Below are 22,827 nucleotides of genomic sequence, written 5' to 3' on the forward strand. Positions count from 1 at the left end.
AGTGGTTAATAAAGGAACATCTCACCTGAGTGGTTACAGTTTTTCTCAATTGCTTTGGTGCATTTCTCTGATCAGAATTAAAGTTCTCATAACTGTTAGTTCAACCTCCACAACATTTTGTCATTTGTGCACATCATAGTAGCAGTTTCTCATTCCTCCGAACAAATTGCAAATGTTTTTGGACATGCATCAATTGCTTTCATACAATTCTCTGCTGTTTTATAACATTATCATTTGCTTATGTCATGTCAGTCAAAATTAACTATACTTATGACTGCTGAATAGTCATTCCCTATAAAACTAATAGTCCTCATTTCATTGATTGAGTCATTACATACAAAAATGTTGAACTAGTTGTCAAAATCTATCAATCACGGCCTCACAATGGCTGAGGATGGTCGAAGGGTGCAGCCAAATGTTGAGAGAACCACTGTAAATTAAATTACTGTATTCAAACATTTCGTCGGGAGAGCAGGTGTGTATACTGGACAGTAATTCAGCACTAAACAATCTGCACTGCACTACTGCCATTGTGTCATACATGAAGCTTGCAGTGGGACAAGAACTTGTCACTTTTTACATTTTACATTTAGACAGCTTTACTGCAGCACAAATTTACTGTATTGTAGTGTACAGTAGTGTTACAGTAAATATTTGCCATATTTACAGTGGTACTGTACAGCATTATTTTACAAGTGGGAAGCACTGTTATTGTACACTATAGTAATATGGGTTACTGTAAAGCAGTATATCTCATGTTTGCTGTACATTACTGTAATATTACTCTGTACCACATAGGATTGCAAGACAACCTTGCAGAGGTGGAAGAGGGCCCCTTTTTACTCCGCAACAAGAGGAAGCCATTTGTGCAATGGTGATTGCAAATAATGCCATAAGGTTGAGAGAGATACAAAGCGCTGTTATAGAGGATGACAATATCTTTGGGAATATTGAATCCGTTTCAATCGCTACAATTGACAGAGTGCTCAGTGGAAATTAAATGTGCATGAAACAATTGTAGTACAATTGACAAATGAGTAGCCATTTGACTGGAACAGAGTGAAGGAGATCCGCCACCAGTATGCACAAGTAAAACATTTATGTGTTCTATGCATACTCTAATGTTCAGTGCTGTAAACTGGTTACTTTGTGTAGTGCCATGCAGTATACTACACTTACATGACAGTTCATACTGTACAATATGTTGTCCAAAATACATTATGTTACACAGGAAAAGTTTATAGTTTTTATCTCTCTTTCTTCTCGGATAAAGCGTGTACCAGGGAACCGCTGCACACATTATACGTTGATGAGGCGGGTTTCAATCTGGCAAAAGGTAGACGGCGTGGAAGAAATCACATTGGACAGAGAGCAACCATTGATGTCCCAGACCAACAAGGAGGGAATATTACAATGTGTACAGTGTGTACAGTAATGTGTAACTGTAGATTTTGAATGGCTGTGTAAATAGTGTATAGTGCTGTCTTGAGAATTTTCAGAAAGTGTCACCAAGATCTGACTTTTTTGCATTGGAAAACACTTACAGAGTGAACTGTCATAACGAAAACATGGCAAAGCCATTTGACTATCTTGTTCATAAACAATGGTGTCAGGACTTTTCATTTTGATGACAGTGACACTTTCATTGACATGAATACTTGCTTTTGAGGAATGAACTATCCATTTCGTGCAAGTGACACGCTTCTGCAGGTTATCAACTAGGTTTTACAGTTTGTACTAATTGTTTTGAGAAATGCACTAACAGTTATGAGAACTTTAATTCTGATCAGATAAATGCACCAAAGCAATTGAGAAAAACTGTAATAAAGGAACATCTCACCTCAGTGGTTAATAAAGGAACATCTCACCTCAGTGGTTAATAAAGGAACATCTCACCTCAGTGGTTAATAAAGGGACATCTCACCTCAGTGGTTAATAAAGGAACATCTCACCTCAGTGGTTAATAAAGGAACATCTCACCTCAGTGGTTAATAAAGGAACATCTCACCTCAGTGGTTAATAAAGGAACATCTCACCTCAGTGGTTAATAAAGGAACATCTCACCTCAGTGGTTAATAAAGGAACATCTCACCTCAGTGGTTAATAAAGGAACATCTCACCTCAGTGGTTAATAAAGGAACATCTCACCTCAGTGGTTAATAAAGGAACATCTCACCTCAGTGGTTAATAAAGGAACATCTCACCTCAGTGGTTAATAAAGGAACATCTCACCTCAGTGGTTAATAAAGGAACATCTCACCTCAGTGGTTAATAAAGGAACATCTCACCTCAGTGGTTAATAAAGGAACATCTCACCTCAGTGGTTAATAAAGGAACATCTCACCTCAGTGGTTAATAAAGGAACATCTCACCTCAGTGGTTACTGTAATAAAGGAACATCTCACCTCAGTGGTTAATAAAGGAACATCTCACCTGAGTGGTTAATAAAGGAACATCTCACCTCAGTGGTTAATAAAGGAACATCTCACCTGAGTGGTTAATAAAGGAACATCTCACCTGAGTGGTGGCCCAGCAGGATACACAGGTTCTGGTGCAGGACGGGAACAGAGCATCTAACAGCCTCAGGAAACAAGACTCTGAACCCAAGACTGGAGACTGAACATCCAGACAGTAACTCATACTGTCATGACTACCTGAGAGAGAGACAGAGAGAGAGAGAGACATAGACAGAGTGTCAGAGAGAGAGACAGAGAGATAGTCAGAGAGAGACAGAGAGAGAGAGAGAGAGACAGAGAGAGACTGTCAGACAGGCAAACATTCAATCTTTATTTAATCTTGAAAGATCATTGAAAGCCGACACATACTGTACATATACACACACACAGCGCCACATAGTAAAACAGTTGAAGTTCATTATAAACCTTGGCTACAGACAGGTAACAGCAGCTGTCACTCCTTACTGTAGAAAAAAACCACAGAACTATATGAAACATCAAGAGAGAGAAGACAGTGACATCTATACATCGACACCTCCCGTATAGGTGCTCTCAAAGAGCTCTCAAAGAGCACCTACGGGAGGCTGCCATTCTAAACTGGCCCCCGTAAAATGTCCAAACCCCCCCTCCCACCCACCCCCTCCTAATGTACAGTTTCCTCCCCCTCGTATGTATATATTTTCTGTTAGGATCTCTGTTTAACAGTACTTAATATTTGCATATCTTGTATGTCACAAATGTAACAGTACTGTATATCTGTATGTCGTGTATGTCATAAATGTCATTATGAATTGAACACGGGGGACCCTGATGTAAACAAGACAAACGTCGTTCTCTGGTCTGCATTCCCTTAACAATTGTGTGTATTGAGCCGTACTGTATTGTACCCATTCTGCAATCTGTTTAGTTGCAAACAGTTTCCGATCAATCAATCCCACGTCGTACAGTATTTTCTGTATGCAAACAAAGTAGGTGCTGGAAAAGGGACTTGATCCCGGCCGATTTAGTTCTGATCGATTAGGGGTCTTGCCTTGTTCAGGAAACTCAGGCGCATAAAAGTCTATTGGATCATGTCTCTAGCGCCCCCCACAGTCGTATCTGCAACCACTTACATCACGGCTCTCATCCCCCCGCTATCTCCTCCCCGATTTCAGAATCCCGGAAGTGTTGCGGTGGTCTCATGATCGGCCTTAACGCGATTGGCGCTGAGAGAAACGTCAGTGGCCAATCAGATCGCGGAACCCGAACGCGGAACTGCAACTCCGTTGGTAAAAGACTAAAGAAGAGGCAGCCGTCGCCGTCGGCCATTACATACACCCATTGAAGAAGAAGACTACACGCGGTCCTCCTGCTGCTGCTCCTCGGTCCTGGTCGTGTAGTGGGACTGACGTCTGAGCCCCGTCCTCCTGCTGATGGAGGCTCGTCAGGTAGTGACTGAAATGTGTTTTCTAGCTGCATGTCTTCAGTGTTTGAGGGGAGTTCTCCTCTTACTGTGTTGTTAGCAGCGTCCACAGCTGCTTCTTATCACTCGTGGTGGTTGATGTTGGCCTAGTTAGCATAGCCAGCCATTAGCTCTCTCTCGTTTCAACTGCTCCTGTTTATCAGTGCCGCAGATTTTGTATTTGCAGAATGGGTACAATACAGTACAGCTCAATACACACAATTGTTAAGGGGATGCAGACCAGAGAAAGACTTTCGTCTTGTTTACATCAGGGTCCCCCATTTTCAATTCATCAGGAGGTAGGTGGGGTGGGGTTGAGTGGCTGGGGACGGGACAGGACGGACTGTACATTGGGGTTGGGGGGGGGGGGGGGGGGGTGGGTAGGAGGGGAGGGTGGGTGGGGGACACTGTACAACTGTACAAGCAAAACTGTACATTGGAATATTGACAAAGCCATACTTGGTCATTTACTGTACATTGGAGGGGGTTGGGTTAGGACATTTACAGTGGCCAGTTTCGAATTGCAGTCTCCCGTAGGTGTTCTTTGAGAGTGGTTTTGAAAGTGGGTAGTGATTCACATCCTTTACAGCTTTGGGTAGGGCGTTCCACATTGATGTTACATTCCACATTGACCTTACTCCTAGAACCCACCTCACCCCTGCCCACTACACGACCAAGGTACCCATGTACATGTCAACAGCGCCGCCTGGGAGAAATGCGAGGCCCTGTGCGAGATTTAAACAGAGAGTACACATGGCAGAATACCTGAGCACTGTGACTGAAGATCCTTGACTAGGTACAGACTCAGCGAGCACAGCCTAGCCATCGAGAAAGGCCAGACTGTGTGTGTTAGAAAGAGAGAGAGAGAGAGAGAGAGAGCATGTGTGTTTGTCGTGTGTGTGTGTGTTAGAGAGAGCATGTATGAGAGATCCAAAAGGACAAAGATCAACACTTAAATCCAAAGAGAAGAGGGTCTATACCAGAGAAAACAAAGCAGCAAGGAGCCAATGGCCGACATCAGCTAAATAGGCTAGCCAGGTACTGACACCAGGCCACACACAGCTTTGGCCAACGGCCCAACGCTACCCAAGCTACACAAACGACCAAGACAATTCACACACAGCACATGTCGTATCTCCAAATGTTGTGAAGTAACATGTTTTGCCTGAAAAAAAACATCGTTATTAACAAAACATTCGGGAGGGGAAGGAAGGAAGAGTGGGGTAATGTCATTACATTTTCATTCATCTTACCTGCACTAAGGCTGAGCCCGAACGTTCGAACGTTCGAACGTTCGTTCGTTAAGCTGACATTCGGACTTTAATTAATGGGTTCGAACGTTCGGTGAAAAAAAATAAAGCAGGCGCAACGACGGTGAGGCGATGTGAAGCGGCGCGTCCCCCGAGTCGCTCGGCTCAACCAGTATGGTCTCTGCCGGGCTGTTGCTGGATACTCAACCAGAGCTCTAGTCTCAACCAATGCAATAGAACAATTTTGATTGAATGACAGGCGATTCTGCCAATTACGTCACACCGCTTGCACCCGCCTCTGCTGTTACCACCAATCGGCAAGCGTTTATTATTTTTTTTTACTTCCGGCAATGCCGCCATTGATCTGCTTGAGAGAAGCATTAACGTAGCGTTAGCTCCCCGCAGAGGAAGTAAAAGTCGTAACAACTTTCCATAGGTGAACCAGCCTTTTTCGGCCACGGAGCGCGAGCTTCATGGCGGGAGGTGGTTGCGTTGGAAACAACTCTGGCCGAGGCGGCAGGCGTGTTGGGAGCCCGGCGGGACCCCCGCGCCGGTGTCTCTCTGTCTCTCTGCCGTCCCCCGTTCAGAGGTAGACTGTGGAAGGAGCCGAGGCGCGCGCCTCTCTCCTTCCCGTCGACCAAGAGTGAATACCTGTTATTGAACGTGTAACACTAACTATATAACGTTAAAATGCCACAAAACGAATGCATTTGTTTATCTAGCCCCTTACGTGACTGCGGTGTGCAAGGGCTATTGTTTATCATAAGTAGGAACTTTATGCAGTACTCAGTAGCTTGTTTATTTTCTTCTGAGTGCTTTGTTTAATTACATGTTTACATGAACAGCCACCACTGTAAACATGTTTTTTCACCAATAGATTATGCAATGCCGCCCTCCGTAGGATCTATAATAATAAAAAAAAAAAAAAAATCATATAAAAAAAAAAAAAAAGTAATAAAAAAAATCTTTTATTAAAAAATTTACAAAAAACGAACGTTCGAACGTTCGTTCGATAAACCCTGGCGAACGTTCGAACCCTAAAAACAGGGTTCGGGCTCAGCCTTAACCTGCACCAAGGAACGCAGGGCGAAAGGCCGCAACACAGGTCTCCACGTTGACGAAAGGCCTCTCGCTGGCGGGACAAAAAGAAGCTATGGCCGGAGCCTTGTCATGGTGCAGGCCCGACTACATCTTCTGTCAAAGATGATGTCGTAGTCAGAGTGCCAGAACCCCCTGCTATTCTCACGGCTAATGTCAATGGTCGTAGCACAAGCTAACAGCTAACTCTAGGCTAACTGATGGCATCAAACTAACGTTCCCAGCCGAGCGCAGCCGGCAGCTAACGTCGTAGCTAAACAGCTAACTGGCTAACAGTTAGCTCAACCCGGCTATCGCTAACCATTAGCTAACGCAGAAGCAAGCTATGCGGCTACAACTGAAAAACTGTAACGTGAGAAAAGCAATACAGGTGCTGACACCAGGCCACACACCGTTAGCTACTAGTACTACAACAGCTAGTCGGCCAGTTTGGCTCCAGAGAGAGAGAGAGAGAGAGAGAGAGAGATCCACGGCGGGAATAGAATAGAGTGCATTAAAAACTCACCAAACGTCCAAGAGGATGGAGACAACCGCGTGGAGTTGACGAAGTTCATCTGCCGAACGACCATCCTCTTCATCTTGGCTGCACGCGCTGTCTCTAGGTTAGCTAACGCTAGTTAGCATTTAGCTAAGCTAGCTACTAGCCGACATCATCATGGCTATATCCCGATTGAACCACACTTAATATTATAACGTAGCTAAAGCTAACTAGGGATGCACGATAATTATCGGGCCGATATCAGCAATTATGACGTCATCCCGATAAACTCGATAACGTTATTGATAGCTCCGATAACATAATAAATTTTTTGGTTAAAAGAAATCCGGTGTGGGTGGATTTGGATGAAGGGCGCTTGTTTTTATTATAGCCTCCTCCCGTTTTGCCAGTACTGTGGTAAAACTGATAGCGTGTGGTTTAGGAACAGGGAGTTTTTCACAAATCCAGCGCTCCCCTTCTTGGCTGTGACGTAGTCACGTTACATTCGGAGACAGACAGTCGATCTGCCAATTACGTCCCTCCGCTTGCACCCACCTCTTCTTCTTACCACCAATCAGAAGCTCTCGTTCGTTTATTTACCTCCGGATTGTCGGCCATTATTCTACTCGGAGCTATAACGTTAGCTGCTCCCCGCCAGCCACATTGACAAGTACCAGCGCTTATACATTACTGGCAAATGTCTTGTTGCACTTGTGCCAACGAGCGTTGTCAGCATCGACTTTAGTAAAAATAGACCCAGACTTTTTTTGAGGAATTTAAACGTCGCAAACTAATCTTGTTGGCCGTTTTCTATCTCTCCTCCCTGGGTCTCTCTCTGCCTGCGCGAGCCGTGCTCTTACACACACTCACACACACACATACACACACACACGGGTGCTGTCGAGAGCAGAGCTGTGTGTGTGTGTGTGTGAGTGAGTGAGTGAGTGTGTGTAAGAGCACAGCCGGCTGGCTCGCGTAGGCAGAGAGAGGCCCAGGGAGGAGAGATAGAAAACGGCCAACAAGATTAGTTTGCGACGTTTAAATTCCTCAAAAAAAAAACTCCATAATTTCTCGAGTACCGATAGCAGTACCGATGACGTCGGAGCTTATAAATACAAAAAAAAAAAAAAATTATATATATATATACATTTAAAAAAAATTATAATACAATAAATATCGGTTATCGGCTTGAGGAGCATAAAGATATCGGTATCGGTGTCAAAAAATAAATATCGTGCATCCCTAAAGCTAACTAGCTGTCCCTGTCTTTAGCCGGGATGGCTAGCCTGACTGAACTGTCTAACATGCAACAACTTTCATCTTCAGTCCATCTGCCGAACGATGTCCTCTTCATCTTGGCTGGCATAAGCTCCGATGCTGCACGCGCGAAATAGTCAGAGTGGGAACAAAATTAACTTTTTGACTTACCAGCCATTTGGCTGGTAGATTTTTAAAACTACCAGCCAGGCAGATTTTTTACCCACAATGAACACAATGAACTCAACAGATGCTACCTGGCTGTAACCCAGGGTTAGAAATTAACATTTTTTTTCAAGGGATTTTTTTGCCCCCCTTAATTGATTTTCGGGGGCTTTTTTTTGTATTTCGGGGGCACTGAATTTTTATGATAAACGGTAGGGGTGGGACGGTTCACAAAATGGACGGTTTGGTTCGTATCACGATTTTGGGGTCACGGTTTTCAGTTCGATATACGTACATTTTTATTACACTCAAATCTAAACATGCTTCTCATTTATTAAAAATAAAATAAAAGGTTCACAGTGTTTACAGCCTTAAATAATGTTTGGCACACAAAGACCGAACTGACTGAAAAATATAGGCTACATTTGTCAAAGTATTAATTAACTTAGTGCAAACAAACAATATGCTCAGCCAGCACTAGACTTTCCTTTCTTTAATTAATATAAACACACAAAAACAATGTCAACCATGTTTAAATTCCCTGATTGTCAGTTCTTAATGGAAAGATTCGTTTTCTGCTTGAAATTATTATGTTTCTGTCTACATTTATTTAGACTAACATTATTTAAATATTGAGTGCAACTGTGGTGGATCCAATGTACAGTTTCTACGCCAAATGTATATACACTCTTTTTCTGGACTCTTTTTGTATCACAAACAGTACTGTATTTACAAATCTGATATGTCATAAATGTATAGATGTAGCAGTACTGTCAGTGTCTATCTGTATGTCATGTATGTCATTATGTTATGATGAATTGAAAATGGGGGACCCTGATGTAAACAAGACGAAAGTCTTTCTCTGGTCTGCATCCCCTTAACAATTGTATGTATTGAGCTGTACTGTACCCATTCTGCAATCTGTTAATAAACTTTTCAATCAATCAATCAATCAATCAATCAATCAATCGATTGCGTAATTCGGTGAGTTGGAACTATCTATGGGTTGGCGCCGGGTCCCCACGGACATTTTAGCGTGTGGCATCTTCAGCTCCGGTCACGTTAGGACATCAACAAGCAGGAGTTAGTAAAACACAGTTGTATGTTAGCCTTCTTGGATGTTGAATAAACGCCTATCATTGTCTTTAAACACCCCGCCTCTCCGACCCCCATTTCCTCCTATGCTAGCTAGTAGCTACGGTAACATTTCATTGACTGTACAGTAGTAGCTTGCGGGCTGCGTCGGGCTACAATAGTTAAAACGTGCGTTGTGTTTACAAACTGCTAACGATATGGCAAGATGTGTGTAGGCCTATGTAATGTTAATGGCTATGTTTTTAAAGTCGTAATGAAGATTGATTTATATTGTGCGTGCCATTTTTACACAAACTGACTAGCAACGGGCTGCTGCTGCCTGCAGCCAGTGCAGAACACCGGCTCCCCGGGCTCCGCCAAATGATTTTTTTTATTTGCGCGTCATCTGAACCGTACGCTACACAGACGATCCATTACCGGATAAATATATATAATTAGTAAACTGTCGGGGGCATTAAGTGCCCCCCTTAACTGAGTTTCGAGGGCATTTTGTCCATTTTCAAGGGCATTATGCCCCAAGCCCCCGTTAATTTCGAACCCTGCTGTAACCCCTCCCCTCATTGAAACCAATTCTGCTGCCTGCAGAGCCTCAGAGCCAGGAACGTGTCTAATGTGAAATATATAAGCATATAAGCAAAACTAGATTTTAGGTCTTGTGAACACCACGATCACAACACCAGAGGGACCTCCACTAATCATGTTAAACCCAGATTCGGCTCAAACAAGGGACTAAACACGTTTCGCAATTATGCCACATCAATGTGGAACGCCCTACCCAAAGCTGTAAAGGAATGTGAATCACTACCCACTTTCAAAAACACTCAAAACACCTACGGGAGACTGCAATTCGAAACTGGCCCCTGTAAATGTCCTAACACAACCCCCTCCAATGTACAGTAAATTACCAAGTATGGTCTTGTCAATATTCCAATGTACAGTTTTGTTTGTACAGTTGTACAGTGTCCCCCACCCACCCCTCCTACCCAACCACCCCCCCCCACTCCTACCCAACCCCCCCCCACCCAACCACCTCCAATGTACAGTCCCCCCCACCTACCCAATCCAATGTACAGTTTCTACGGCAAATGTATATACTTTTTTTTTTGGGCTCTTTGTATCACAAACAGTACTGTATTTACAAATATGGTATGTCATAAATATATAGATGTAGCAGTACTGTCTATCTGTATGTCATGTATGTCATATATGTTACGATGAATTGAAAATGGGGGACCCTGATGTAAACAAGACGAAAGTCTTTCTCTGGTCTGCATCCCCTTAACAATTGTATGTATTGAGCTGTACTGTACTGTACCCATTCTGCAATCTGTTAATAAAGTTTTCAATCAATCAATCATGTGGCATAATTGCGAAACGTGTTTAGTCTAGGGATGCACGATATTGATTTTTTGATACCGATAACTTTATGCTCCTCAAGCCGATAACCGATATCGATAACCGATATTTATTGTATTATAATACTTTTTTTTAAATGTATATATATATCCTATATATTTTTTTGATCAAATTTTTTTTAATTTTTTTTTAGTATTTATAAGCTCTGACGTCATCGGTACTGCTATCGGTACTCGAGAAATTATGGATTTTTTTTGAGGAATTTAAACGTCGCAAACTAATCTTGTTGGCCGTTTTCTATATCTCTCCTGCCTCGGTGTCTCTGCCTGCGCGAGCAGCGGGCTGTGCTCACACACACACACTCACTCACACACACACACACACACGGGTGCTGCCGAGTACAGACAGCTCTGCTCTCATCATGGCGGACAGAACGAAACGTTCAAAAGTCTGGGTCTATTTTACTAAAGTCGATGCTGACAACGCTCGTTGCCACAAGTGCAACAAGACATTTGCCAGTAATGTATAAGCGCTGGTACTTGTCAATGTGGCTGGCGGGGATCTAACATTATTAGCCTGAGCTCCGAGTAGAGTAATGGCTGACAATCCGGAGGTAAATAAACGAACGAGAGCTTCTGATTGGTGGTAAGAAGAAGAGGTGGGACGCAAGCGGTGGGACGTAATTGGCAGAACGACTGTCTGCCTCCGAATGTAACGTGACTACGTCACAGCCAAGAAAGGGAGCGCTGGATTTCTGAAAAACTCCGTTCCTAAACCACACGCTATCAATCGTACCACAGTACTGGCAAAACGGGAGGAGGCTATAATAAAAACAAGCGCCCTTCATCCAAATCCACCCACACCGGATTTCTTTTAACCAAAAAATGTATTATATATTATCGGAGCTATCAATAACGTTATCGGGTTTCTCGGGATGACGTCATAATTGCTGATATCGGCCCGATAATTATCGTGCATCCCTAGTTTAGTCCCTTGTTTGAGCCGAATCTGGGTTTAACATGATTTGTGGAGCTCCCTCTGGTGTTGTGATCGTGGTATTCACTGACCTTTGGGAAGTATTTTGACATGTACATGGGTACCTTGTAGGGATGGGTACCGAATTCCGAAACACGTCGGATGTCGTCTGTACTACCGAGTATCGATTCAAGTGAGATACCAAAAAAAACAACAAAGCAGTCGGAGCAATGGCAAGCTGAAAACGGTCGAAATTGTAGTTATTTGAAGTTTGGATAATTTTTTTCACAACTGAGGTAGGTAAATAAAAAATTGAGACTAAAGTACCGAAAAAAGTTACTGTTGGGTACCGGTATCGATTCACAGGTACCGAAATGTGAAAGGTACCCATCCCTAGTACCTTGGTCGTGTAGTGTATCTTGTAGACCAGGCCCATTGCAAGTTGCTGTACTCTGACAACCTAGGATGGCTTAGAGTAGACGACAAAGTGGGCAGGGGTGAGGCGGGTTCTAGGAGTAAGGTCAAGCAGTAGTCTGACCAGTTTGTTTTGTGATGTTTGTAATTTAGTTTTTAGCGCCTTTGAGGTGCTTCTTTTTTTTTTTACTTTCTTTTTATTGTTTTTCACAATAAGCAAACAATCACAAACAACAAGACATAACAAAAACACAATCCCGGGCTGCATTATTAGTGTCACTTTACAAAAATATACTTTTCACATGAGTTCTCAATTCTCTTACTTTCCCTATAGGTATGGCGAATATTCTTTACAACTATACATCAATACATCATCCACTGGTTGTCATCATTACCATATAAAAGTCCCACTTTTCCCAGTACTTCAAACCTTTCTCTTCCTGTAATCTGAGAGTAAAAGTAAGTCTTTCCATTGTGTATATTTCGCCTATAATGGCCAACCATTTTTCTTTTGTTGGAGGTTCTTGTTGATACCAGAGACGCGTGATCGCTTTCTTACTTGCTGCTAAAAATATTTTCATCAAATATCTGTCTCCTCCTACCAATTCCTCAGGTAAGTTACCCAGGTATAAATAGGAGAAGGTCTCCGGTATCTTAAAATTCAATATAACCTGCATGGTGGAGTGAACATCTTGCCAATAACGTTGAATTCCTGGACAATTCCAAAAGATATGAGAGTGGTTTGCCTCCCTCTGGCCGCACTGTCTCCAACATGGTTGCTCTATGCCTACTTGTCGGGATTTGATTTTGGGAGTTATGAAGAATCTAGTCAAGTTTTTCCAGCAGAATTCTCTCCATGTTTTTGAATTAGTCGAGCTACATTGAGTTCTGCACATGTTCTCCCATTCGTCTTCGGTTATTTCAATGTTTGATTCCTTTTCCCAATTTGTCTTAATGTAACTTGTGGAGTCAGTTCTGGCCTGAACAAAGCTATTATACAATTTTGACACAGTTTTACTCATCTTGTCCCTGTATGCCTGAATGAATATCTGAATAACACTGTCTATTGGGGTATTGGGCTCAGACCCCTTTACCTCTTTTAGAAAGTACTGGCGAAGTTGTAGGTATCTGAAGAAGTCGTGTTTATCCAAACCGTATGTATCTTTCAAGGTTTGAAAGCTCACAAGTTCTCCATTCTCTACCATTGTGCTGAATGAGGTAATACCTCGGAGAGCCCATTCCTTAAATGTTTGATCATACATTCTTGGTTTAAATCCTAAATCGAAGGCAAACCACCTCAAGATCTTAATCCTTTTTTCTAACTTGAATTGTTTCACAATTTTGAACCATGTCTGTAGGGTGTGTACAATAAATGGGTTTACGTTTCTATATAGGGTCTTGGCCTGCTGTCTATCACCAATTACTGTCTGGAGTGGTATATCAAGTGATTTCACTTCAATGTCCTTCCACTTCGCTTCGTAGTCCCTTTCACACCAACAGACCAAAGGTCTTATTTGCGCTGCATAGTAATACTCCTTCAGATTTGGGAGGGACATGCCTCCCTTCTCTTTAGGGAGTTGGAGTGTCCGGAACCTAATTCTCGGTTTTTTCCCGCTCCATATGAATCTAGAAATCATCCTGTCCCACTCGTTAAACTGTTTAGCAGGGATTTCCACCGGCAAGGACTGGAAAAGATATAGTAGTCTAGGGACTACGTTCATTTTTACTGAGTCTATTCTGGAGGTGAAATCCAGGGGGGCTAATGACCATCTTTCTATATCTTTTTTAATTTGTGTGTTTAGGGGCTGGTAATTTGCTTCATACAATTTTGTTAAGTCCTTAGTCAGCCTTACTCCCAGATATTTTATGGACTTCATGTTCCAATTTAAATTGTAGTTTTCTTTTATTTCTCTTGGGGGGGTATAGTTATATGTAAGTATCTGTGTTTTTCCTATATTTAGTTTGTATCCCGAATGTTGACCATAGGTTTCAATAAGGTCCATTAGTCTAGGGAGGCTCAGACTGGGGTTTTTTAAGTAAATTAAGACATCATCCGCGTATAATGCTATCTTATGCTCCGTTTCTTTTATATTAATACCTGTTATATTGGGGTCTTCCCTAATTGCTTGGGCTAGCGGTTCAATGAAAATCGCGAACAGGGCGGGGCTACATGGACAACCTTGGCGTGTACCGCGTTCTAGGGCGATCGGATTTGTTAACCGACCGTTTACTTTTATTCTCGCTGTGGGTCTTGTATATAGTGTTTTAAAACACCTAATTGCATCTTCCTTGAATCCTAACCTTTCTAGTACCAAGAATAAATAGTCCCAGCTCACACAATCAAACGCTTTTCCCGCGTCCAGACTTAATAAGGCCGAATAAACGTTGGTTTGTTTAATCTGATTCATAATATGTAGTGTTCGTCTTAAGTTATCCTGGGTTTGGCGACCAGATATAAATCCAGTTTGGTCCGTGCTTATTAGGTCTGGCAAAAACTGTTCTAATCTTTTTGTGCCTTTGAGGTGCTTTGGTACCATGAGGTGCACTGCAAGCATAGTCGTAGTACCCTTGAATGAGTGCTCCTGCCTGCCAGAGTCTTCAGGGTATTCTTGTTTACCAGAGAGGAGATCCGGTACAAGAATCGAGTTCGTTGGTTGACTTTTTCTCGTTGGTTGACTTTTTTTATTACATTGGATGCCATTTTGTCACAGGAAAGATTTTCCTCTAGCATGGAACCTAGTAGGCCGTGAGCCAGTAGGGTTGGTCGTTACCATCTTGGGGGACTAACTTTCATAGTGATTTTTGGGAAGGTATACACCCCTACTGCTAGAAAATATGTGATAGCAATGCAGCAGCAGCCTCCAAATGTGTGCTATCACAGCTTTTATAACACTACCAAGCATATCTTTCAGGCCTCCTGTCCGAAATTACATGCCCCAAATTAATCATGATAGCTCCTGAACCATAAGGCCTATATGCATGTTTCTGGTCTCCTTTGATAGGTAACAAGCTAGGACATATGAATCCAGTGTAAGTAAACCCACATCTATTACCATTCCAGAGTAAATGGAGATACAATGAAGGAAAACATCATGTTTTACCCTCGCCTGGTACATAATCTTAATTTAAAAGGCAATATGACCATTATAACCAATAACCCATGGATAATAATGCAACTGAATGTGTTCTCCTACTCCTTGACTACAAATCTAACTCTGGATGAGATGAAAATACACAAAAAATACAACATTTATGATACAGTTTAAAAAGGTATACTCAGATGATGTAAATGTTTTGGCCATGGTTACCGTTTACATGTTGACTGTTTGCTGGTAATTTTACTCAAACACTATTTCTTTCAATACTGCCATGTTACAAAAACATAAATCTCCCCAAAACATTGAAATAATAAAAAACACTGAATATTGATCAATATGCATATTCAACATTCATATAGGGCCACAGAGTGTCATGCCATGTCACCTATCAATGTTTTCAGCCCAGTTAGACCTATACAATGATATAATATATAATGTTTTCAGAAAAATATTTGTTTATTTTGGAAAGTACAGACAGTTCTCAGTCTCTATCCGTGGCGCTGTTGGTGGCACTCTACAATTGGTTTACTGTTAATAACCTAGTAATCATAATAATTTCCCAAGTCTTCCATGTCTTCCACATCTTCATCAGAACTTTCCACACTCTCTGAGGTGGATGCCTGGTTCTCACAGTCTGCCAGTCTACACATGTCATTTCACCTGAGGCCATTTGCAACACATACATCTTGGGAGTGAACATTTATTTGGACCGTTACAGGCCAGTAGATCCAGGACGGCATCGGGTGCTGGCTGGCCTTCCGTCCAGTCCACCACCAACTGTTCAGCTTCCTCTTCTCTCTCTATCTTCAGGCTTCTGCCAACAGGGCTTGGCACTTGTGGGTCCTTCTCCAAACATCTTCTCCATATACCAGCCTGGTAGTTGGCTTTCTGTGCATGTTTTGTTAAGCAGTCCTTGCATGGTGGGAGTTGATCACTTTCAAGTTCACCTTTTTTGGTATAGAAAATGTGATATCTGAGCTGATTGACCTTGGTGGTTGATGCTTTTGGGGCATACAGGAGACATGTAAATGCCTCTAGTTTGTCCCTCAGCTCTGGGGAGAGATCCCATTCCTGACCCAACTCTGAGAATGTGTCCTGATTTTGTCTATTGCTGGTCAGAATTTTTAGGGCACTTGTCTTCCCTTTGCCTGCAAAAGCACTTACAGTGTCACATCCTGTATATGCATGCAACCCGATGAGAGCCCTACACACCTCTACGCGAACAGTGGCAGCAACCTTCCTGGTGTCCACAAGCCTTGCACAGGATTTACTGCCACACATCTGGAACAATGGGGCCTCAATCTTGTCACAGAACGCTAAAGACATGATAAAGACATCTGTGTCTTCTGAGCAGATAACTACAGATGGGTATCCCTCTCTTTGTGGCATGGGCAGCATGGAGAAGTAGGCGGCCATCTGCTTCTTGTTGGCATTGAAGAGCTGACACCTCCTCACTGTCCTGAGATGAGATTCTGTAACATTTGTCATTCACAGTTTCATACAGAATCTTGTCTTGTAGCTTTGCTCTGTACTCTGCCTTCCTCCATTTATCGACTATACAGCTAATGAGACTAGTTTTGTTACTGACTTTGGTCAGGAAGCTCCTCCACTGCCTCACCATCTGTGTACCTGTGATACCTTGCAACTCATGACCAGTCTCTTCACCCCGTAGAGATCTTTCACTGTTCTTGATAGAGTTCTCCTTGTATGTGTCAAACACAACATCTATTCTGCTACTCTGACTGCCTTCCCTCAGAGCCATACCCAGAACTGTTGTGGCAGCATCTCTGAAAGTAACTTGATCACCTTTCACTCTTTGGACCAAGTTCATTCCATCAACCACTGTAGCAGAGTTCTCTGGGAGTTGCTCTGCTACTGCTACATTTTTCTGTAAGGTCGTGGCCAAAGTAGCTTTATTTGTCTTTCTCAGCAATCCGCCTGGTGTGGACTGTGGACAGGGCCCAGGAAAATCGCCCAAGGGGTGGGGAAAGGATATCTTCCATATATAGAATGCGCCCTTGTGCCATCACTTTGATGTGTCCAAACAAAGACCTGTTTGCTTTTAAGATGATTGCCCTCCCACTTGATTTCACTTCTCTTCTTACACATATCACTGAATGTGTTTAGCCTGTTGGTTTTCATTGGGTCATGGAATTTCTTTGCTGGTGGGTCTTTCTCCAGTCTCTCATCCTTGAAGATTGTATTGCTCACCAATCTCATATGCATTCATCAGGTCAGAGGCAATCTCCTTGGGGGCTGTCTTTGCTGTAGAGATGCTAATGAGGTCCTGCTTCTTTGCAAATGGGTTGACCCATTCCTGTATGAGGCTAACCACTGCTGAAACTGCTTCCTCATCTTTCTGGATTCTTGGCCGCTGTAGCTCTGTATGACAAACCTCTGATTTGTTACCTTGCACCATCTCCCTTAACTGTCCCAGGAATGCACTGCGGTGCTCAGCTGTTATGTAGTGACGCTTGACAGCTCCAGCATTCAGGCTGAACCTTGTTGTGCCTCCAGGAGTCTGTGTGTCTTTGTTAACTGTGACTTCAGTAGCCTGGTCCACAGGGATCCGTCCAAAGGGGTTGTTACTTGACAGCTGCACCAAGAATTGGCCTGTCTTGAAGGCCTCATACACAGTAGGATGCTTCTCTGGGCGGTTTTTCATCTGAGAGAAGTAAGGGGACAGGTACCTGGCATAATGTATCTTATCATAGGCAAAGCACCATGGGATCATGCTTATTATAGCATGGAGGTGCAACTCCCAGTCCCCCTCATGAGAGGCACGCAGAAGGCCAAGTATTACGTTATCTACCATGTCAATGTATGACATCCAGAATGCAGAAAGCTCTCCATTGTTGTGACGGAGGTGTTCCAGAAAGTCTGTCCACAGGGTTATCAGCTCAGCTAAGAGTGGACTTTGCAGCAGATTGTTCGCCGTCTGTTGGTTCAAGTCACTGGCCATGTCTTTCACATTGTCCAAGAATGATTTGATCATCCCACTCTTCTCTGGAATGCTGTCCTCAACCCACAGTGTGAACTCTGAACTCTGCCCATGCGAGTCTCATCAGTGCTTCATAGATGTACATGTGGACCCTGACAGCACGGTTATAGTGTTTACCATCAAGGACATACAGTATGGTATGGAATGTCCCCATTCTGAGAAGAATGTTGGAGAAGCGCTCTTTGTGCTTCCAGGCAATTTCAGTGGCTTTCGCATATAGTGCTTGATCCATGACTACCACAATTGATTCTAGATGCAGTTCCTTTCTGATTATCTCTGATTGATTCAGGATTTCAAACACTGGTCAACTGTGTGGCTGGTGAATTGATGGTTGGCAGATACCCAACTATATCTTGTGAGATTGGTTCTTGGTCCCTGGTGCTGATATTAAAACCAGTCCAGCTTGGGATTGTCTGATTCTCTGTATCTGTTTGCCTTGCAAGTGCCCACACCAGGTTCTTCTTGCAGGCAAGAAGAGCAGCTTCCTTGGTTTCCTGGACACAGTGTTCCCTGGTTGGGAGAGGCTGTGGGCCCACACGCGCACCTGCTACATATACTCCCAGTTCTTGGTCCTCAATGGTGACAGATCTCTGCTTCAGTTTCTCAATGTGTGGAAGCTCAGCTCTTGGTAGTTGTGGTCCATAGACATTGGCCTGTACAACTATACCATTGACTCTATGTGATGTGCCCTTTCCAGTGAGTTTCCTCAAGTCTATCAATATTGTCCCATGCAAGATTGATGGTGGAAGTACAACTCTTTGAGTTGAGGCTGTTGCTAGCTTTTGGATACACAGAGCAGTGTCCTTCTCTTCAAGTTGGGAGTAATAGACCCCATAATAATAATAATAACTTTATTTGTATAGCACTTTTCATACAGTGGTTGCAGTTCAAAGTGCTTCACAACAGTAAAAAATACAGGCATAAGCGAGCATAAAAAGATAGACAGGTAGAATCACAGTGTTTCACATTAGGATCTAGCATCCCATGCCCAAGCTTGTTCAGTGTTTGGATGAGCTCAGTATTACCCGTCAATGTTTTTACTGCATAAGGAAGTAGAAGGTGGTTTGTGTTAAAAATGTAAACATGATTACTTGATTAAAATGTTCCTTACGCTTTCTCCTAGCATCACGATCGGCCATGCTTGCTGAAAGAGGGGTGTGGCTCTAATGCAGTCCACTTTAGATGATGTGGAACAGTGGTTGGCTTATAGACATCCAATAAAATGTTTGTTCATATGGGTGGGTGGAGTCAGATAATAATAATAATAATTATAGATCTAGACAGCCTTTAAAAGTCATGTCCATGGATCAAATGGGATATCTTTATAAATTGTATCATAAATGTTGTATTTTGTGTATTTTCATCAGATCCAGAGTTACATTTGTAGTCAAGATTATGTACCAGGCGAGGATATAAATATGATGTTTTCCTTCATTGTATCTCCATTTACTCTGGAATGGTAATATATGTGGGTTTACTTACACTGGATGCATATGTCCTAGCTTGTTACCTATCAAAGGAGACCAGACACATGCATATAGGCCTTATGGTTCAGGAGCTATCATGATTCATTTGGGGCATGTAATTTCAGACAGGAGGCCTGAAAAATATGCTTGGTAGTGTTATAAAAGATATGATAGCACACATTTGGAGGCAACTTCTGCATTGCTATCACATATTTTCTAACAGCAGGGGTGTATACCTTCCCAAAAATCACTATGAAAGTTAGTCCCCCAAGATGGTAGCCGTGGCCCAAATTTGGGGCCCTGGCTCACGGCCTATAGGTATGTAATTTCATCTTTCCTTGTGACAATATTGTCACCCACTGTAACTGAGAAGTAGGGCTGTCTTAAATACTTCGAAGCTTCGTTCGATGGCACAAGCTTCGAACATTAAAAAAAAATTGAGTTTTTTTTTTCTTCACATTTTTATTTTTTATTTTTATTTTTACTTCGGTGTGTGTGTGCATGGGGCCATTGGGTGGGGCCGGGGGACAAATACACTGGAGGAAAGGAACCCAGCTCAGCACTGCCCAAATTATATCATCACTATTGCCTGTTTGAAGGATATCATCCTCAAACACATATACACCACCTACACGCCTATTCTCAGTCCTTGCCCCACAATGGTGGAATGAACTACCCACCCCAGTTAGGACAGCCGAATCCCGTCCAATCTTTTGCCGTCGATTAAAGATGCACTTCTTCAACCATTATCTGAAATAAAATTTAAAAAATAAAATAAAAAATCTAACCCTAACTGTTCTGAAGGATCAGATTAAACCGAATATATATATTTATTTATATATATATATTTAATTGTATTTGTATATCCCCTGATATCCCTTGTATATTCCTTGTACAATATGCATTGAATATCCCTTCTAGTCTACTGAACATCCCATAATAGTCTCCATTCTACCATTGGACGAGACCTTGGTGCCAGGTCGCCATACCCCTCAGACCAGGTTCAATCGTACCGCTCAACATGTATGGACAAGTCCTAGTTCCGCGTAGGAATATGTCTACCGCACCACTAATGGTACTATTTGTTCATAGTGCGTATATATACTGCGCTATTAAAGTAGAGCTTTCTTTTAGTCCAGTTCCTTACCCTCCAACAGAGTGACAGACGCAAAAGCCTCCCCGCGAACCACGTGTGGGCAGTAAGGCCAATTCGGCCCAGTATCGGCATTGAGACATCGTGTATATTAATATTTGAATAGTCATATTTGGCACTATATCGTCGAGTTGGACGTATTCTATTAAGCTAATAATAGTCTATTCATATGTAGTGCCTCGTGCGGTAAGAGTTCTATAGTAATCAGCACCCCCATCGTTTCGGGCATCAGCTGGACGCTTATCCAGGGTGGTTGACCCCACGTGAAGCTGCACCCGAGGAGCTCCAGGCCAAAGAGCGAGTGGACCTGTATATTGGATTATTCTACCGACGACGGCTAGCCTTCCCCGGCTTGGATTATGCTTTGAGTACTTTGATTATTCTATGGATAAAGGCCAACACTGCGGTGTGTTGGAAATACCCCCCCCGGAGAGGACGACAGGTGAGAAGACGCTCTACACGACGAGGTCGCCTCACGTCTCTCCATCGTGGACCGGAGGACGCCGGCCACAGAGAGTCCAACTGCTTTCATCTGTGGATCGAGGATCGCTGGGCACCGGGTCGCACGACTGTGGGCTCTCCCAGGATACCCTCGGCCAGACGGGATACAGCCAGACTCTACCCCCCCCCCCCTCCAGCTGTCCTACAAGCAGTCGGAACCTCCCCCTAGTGTATCCAGCTATATAATCATTCAAGTATCATTGCTATTGTTCCCTAAATATTCCAGGTTGTATATTTGCTTCCTGCGCAATCAGAGATTGGACATTCGATATTGATCTACCTACGAATACTCATTTGCCATAAAAGTGCATACTATTTCAAATCATAAATGTAATTAAGTGATCGTTGTACATACCCTTTGCTATGTATTATTATTAAACGCAGACTTTCGACTTGGTACATTTGTGTTGGATCCGTTTCATCAGGTGGGAGTGTTTATCATAATTATTTATACCTAGTACTGGGTGGCCAGAGTCTAAAGTACAAGAGGTAGTGGTAGTAAGTATCATATCTAACAATACAGTCAGGGAATTGTACCCCTCAGTTACACTAACTAACCTTACTGTCATGCACTTGTCCTAATAAACTAACCTACACTGTAACACGCAACACTTTGATGAATATTGTTACTCAGCTGATAGAGTTGTATCCTTCCTGATGACCTGTCATACAGAACTTGTAAGTCGCTTTGGATAAAAGCGTCAGCTAAATGACTAAATGTGAATGTAAATGCCTTGTAGAATTCCACACATAAGAAAGAAAGATACTGGGATGAATAAACAAAATAGGAAATAAAATGTAGAAATGCATGCAATACATAAATAAATATGAATCTCCATATATGAAATAGAACATTTAGATAAGGTGCTATGGAGATGTTTTGGTGAGTTCTTTGTTTTTTTGTGGAAGTAGCCCTTCTTAAAAATGCATGAACATTCACTGATAATTGGTCTGTAGTGGAGTCTACAAGGTCTACATTGCCGGACAATGTAGAATCCGGACCTTGTAGACTGACATAATTCTGTGCATAGTTTAGTCTACACAGGCCATATTTCAAATAATCAAAATCTTACTTCATTCATCTTAAACATTCTTGATTTGGGGGATTGGTAGTTCCCATGAAATCTGAAGTTGTTCAAACGACAACAGCGATCCACCTTGAATTAAATCACACAGCCGTGTTGGCTGCGTCACAGTCACGAAAGGGGCTACTTAATTCATTAATCCAATCCACTTTATTTATAGAGCACATTTAAAAACAACAACGTTTACCAAAGTGCTGTACAAGTCCCACAACATAAGATACAAAAGAAAATATATATATTAAAATAATTTTTTTTAAATTCGAAGCTTCGAATTAAAATCGAAGCTCGGCCCCGAAGCTTCGATTGCCAAAAAAAAATTCGAAGGTCAGCCCTACTGAGTAGTGTTGTCAAAAATATCGAAGTATCGATAAATATCGATACTGAATATTTAAAACGGCTTCGATACTAATTTCCCGAAGTACCGATACTTTCTGCAGTATCGGTACCAGCTGGCTTGCTCCCGCAAGTTGTTGACAGACAGACGCGCTGCCAGAGCCTTGCCCTTCCGCCTCCTCCTCCTCCTCGCTCAGAGCAACAG

General features: G+C 42.6%; 1 protein-coding gene across 1 annotated transcript in view; it reads left to right on the top strand.

Moving 5' to 3' along the window:
• The first annotated feature begins 3,779 nt into the window (after positions 1-3,779).
• Positions 3,780-22,827, top strand: part of LOC311234400 (uncharacterized protein) — a 62,089-nt gene continuing 43,041 nt past the window's right edge. Inside the window, exon 1 of the mRNA XM_084321574.1 lies at positions 3,780-3,883. Within this exon, the coding sequence (XP_084177700.1) occupies positions 3,869-3,883 (15 nt within the window). The 5' untranslated portion in view covers positions 3,780-3,868. The remainder of the gene's footprint in view (positions 3,884-22,827) is intronic.

Source organism: Notolepis coatsorum (genome assembly GCF_963971535.1).
Source record: "Notolepis coatsorum genome assembly, chromosome: 9".
In the NCBI taxonomy this organism is placed as follows: Eukaryota; Metazoa; Chordata; class Actinopteri; order Aulopiformes; family Paralepididae; genus Notolepis; species Notolepis coatsorum.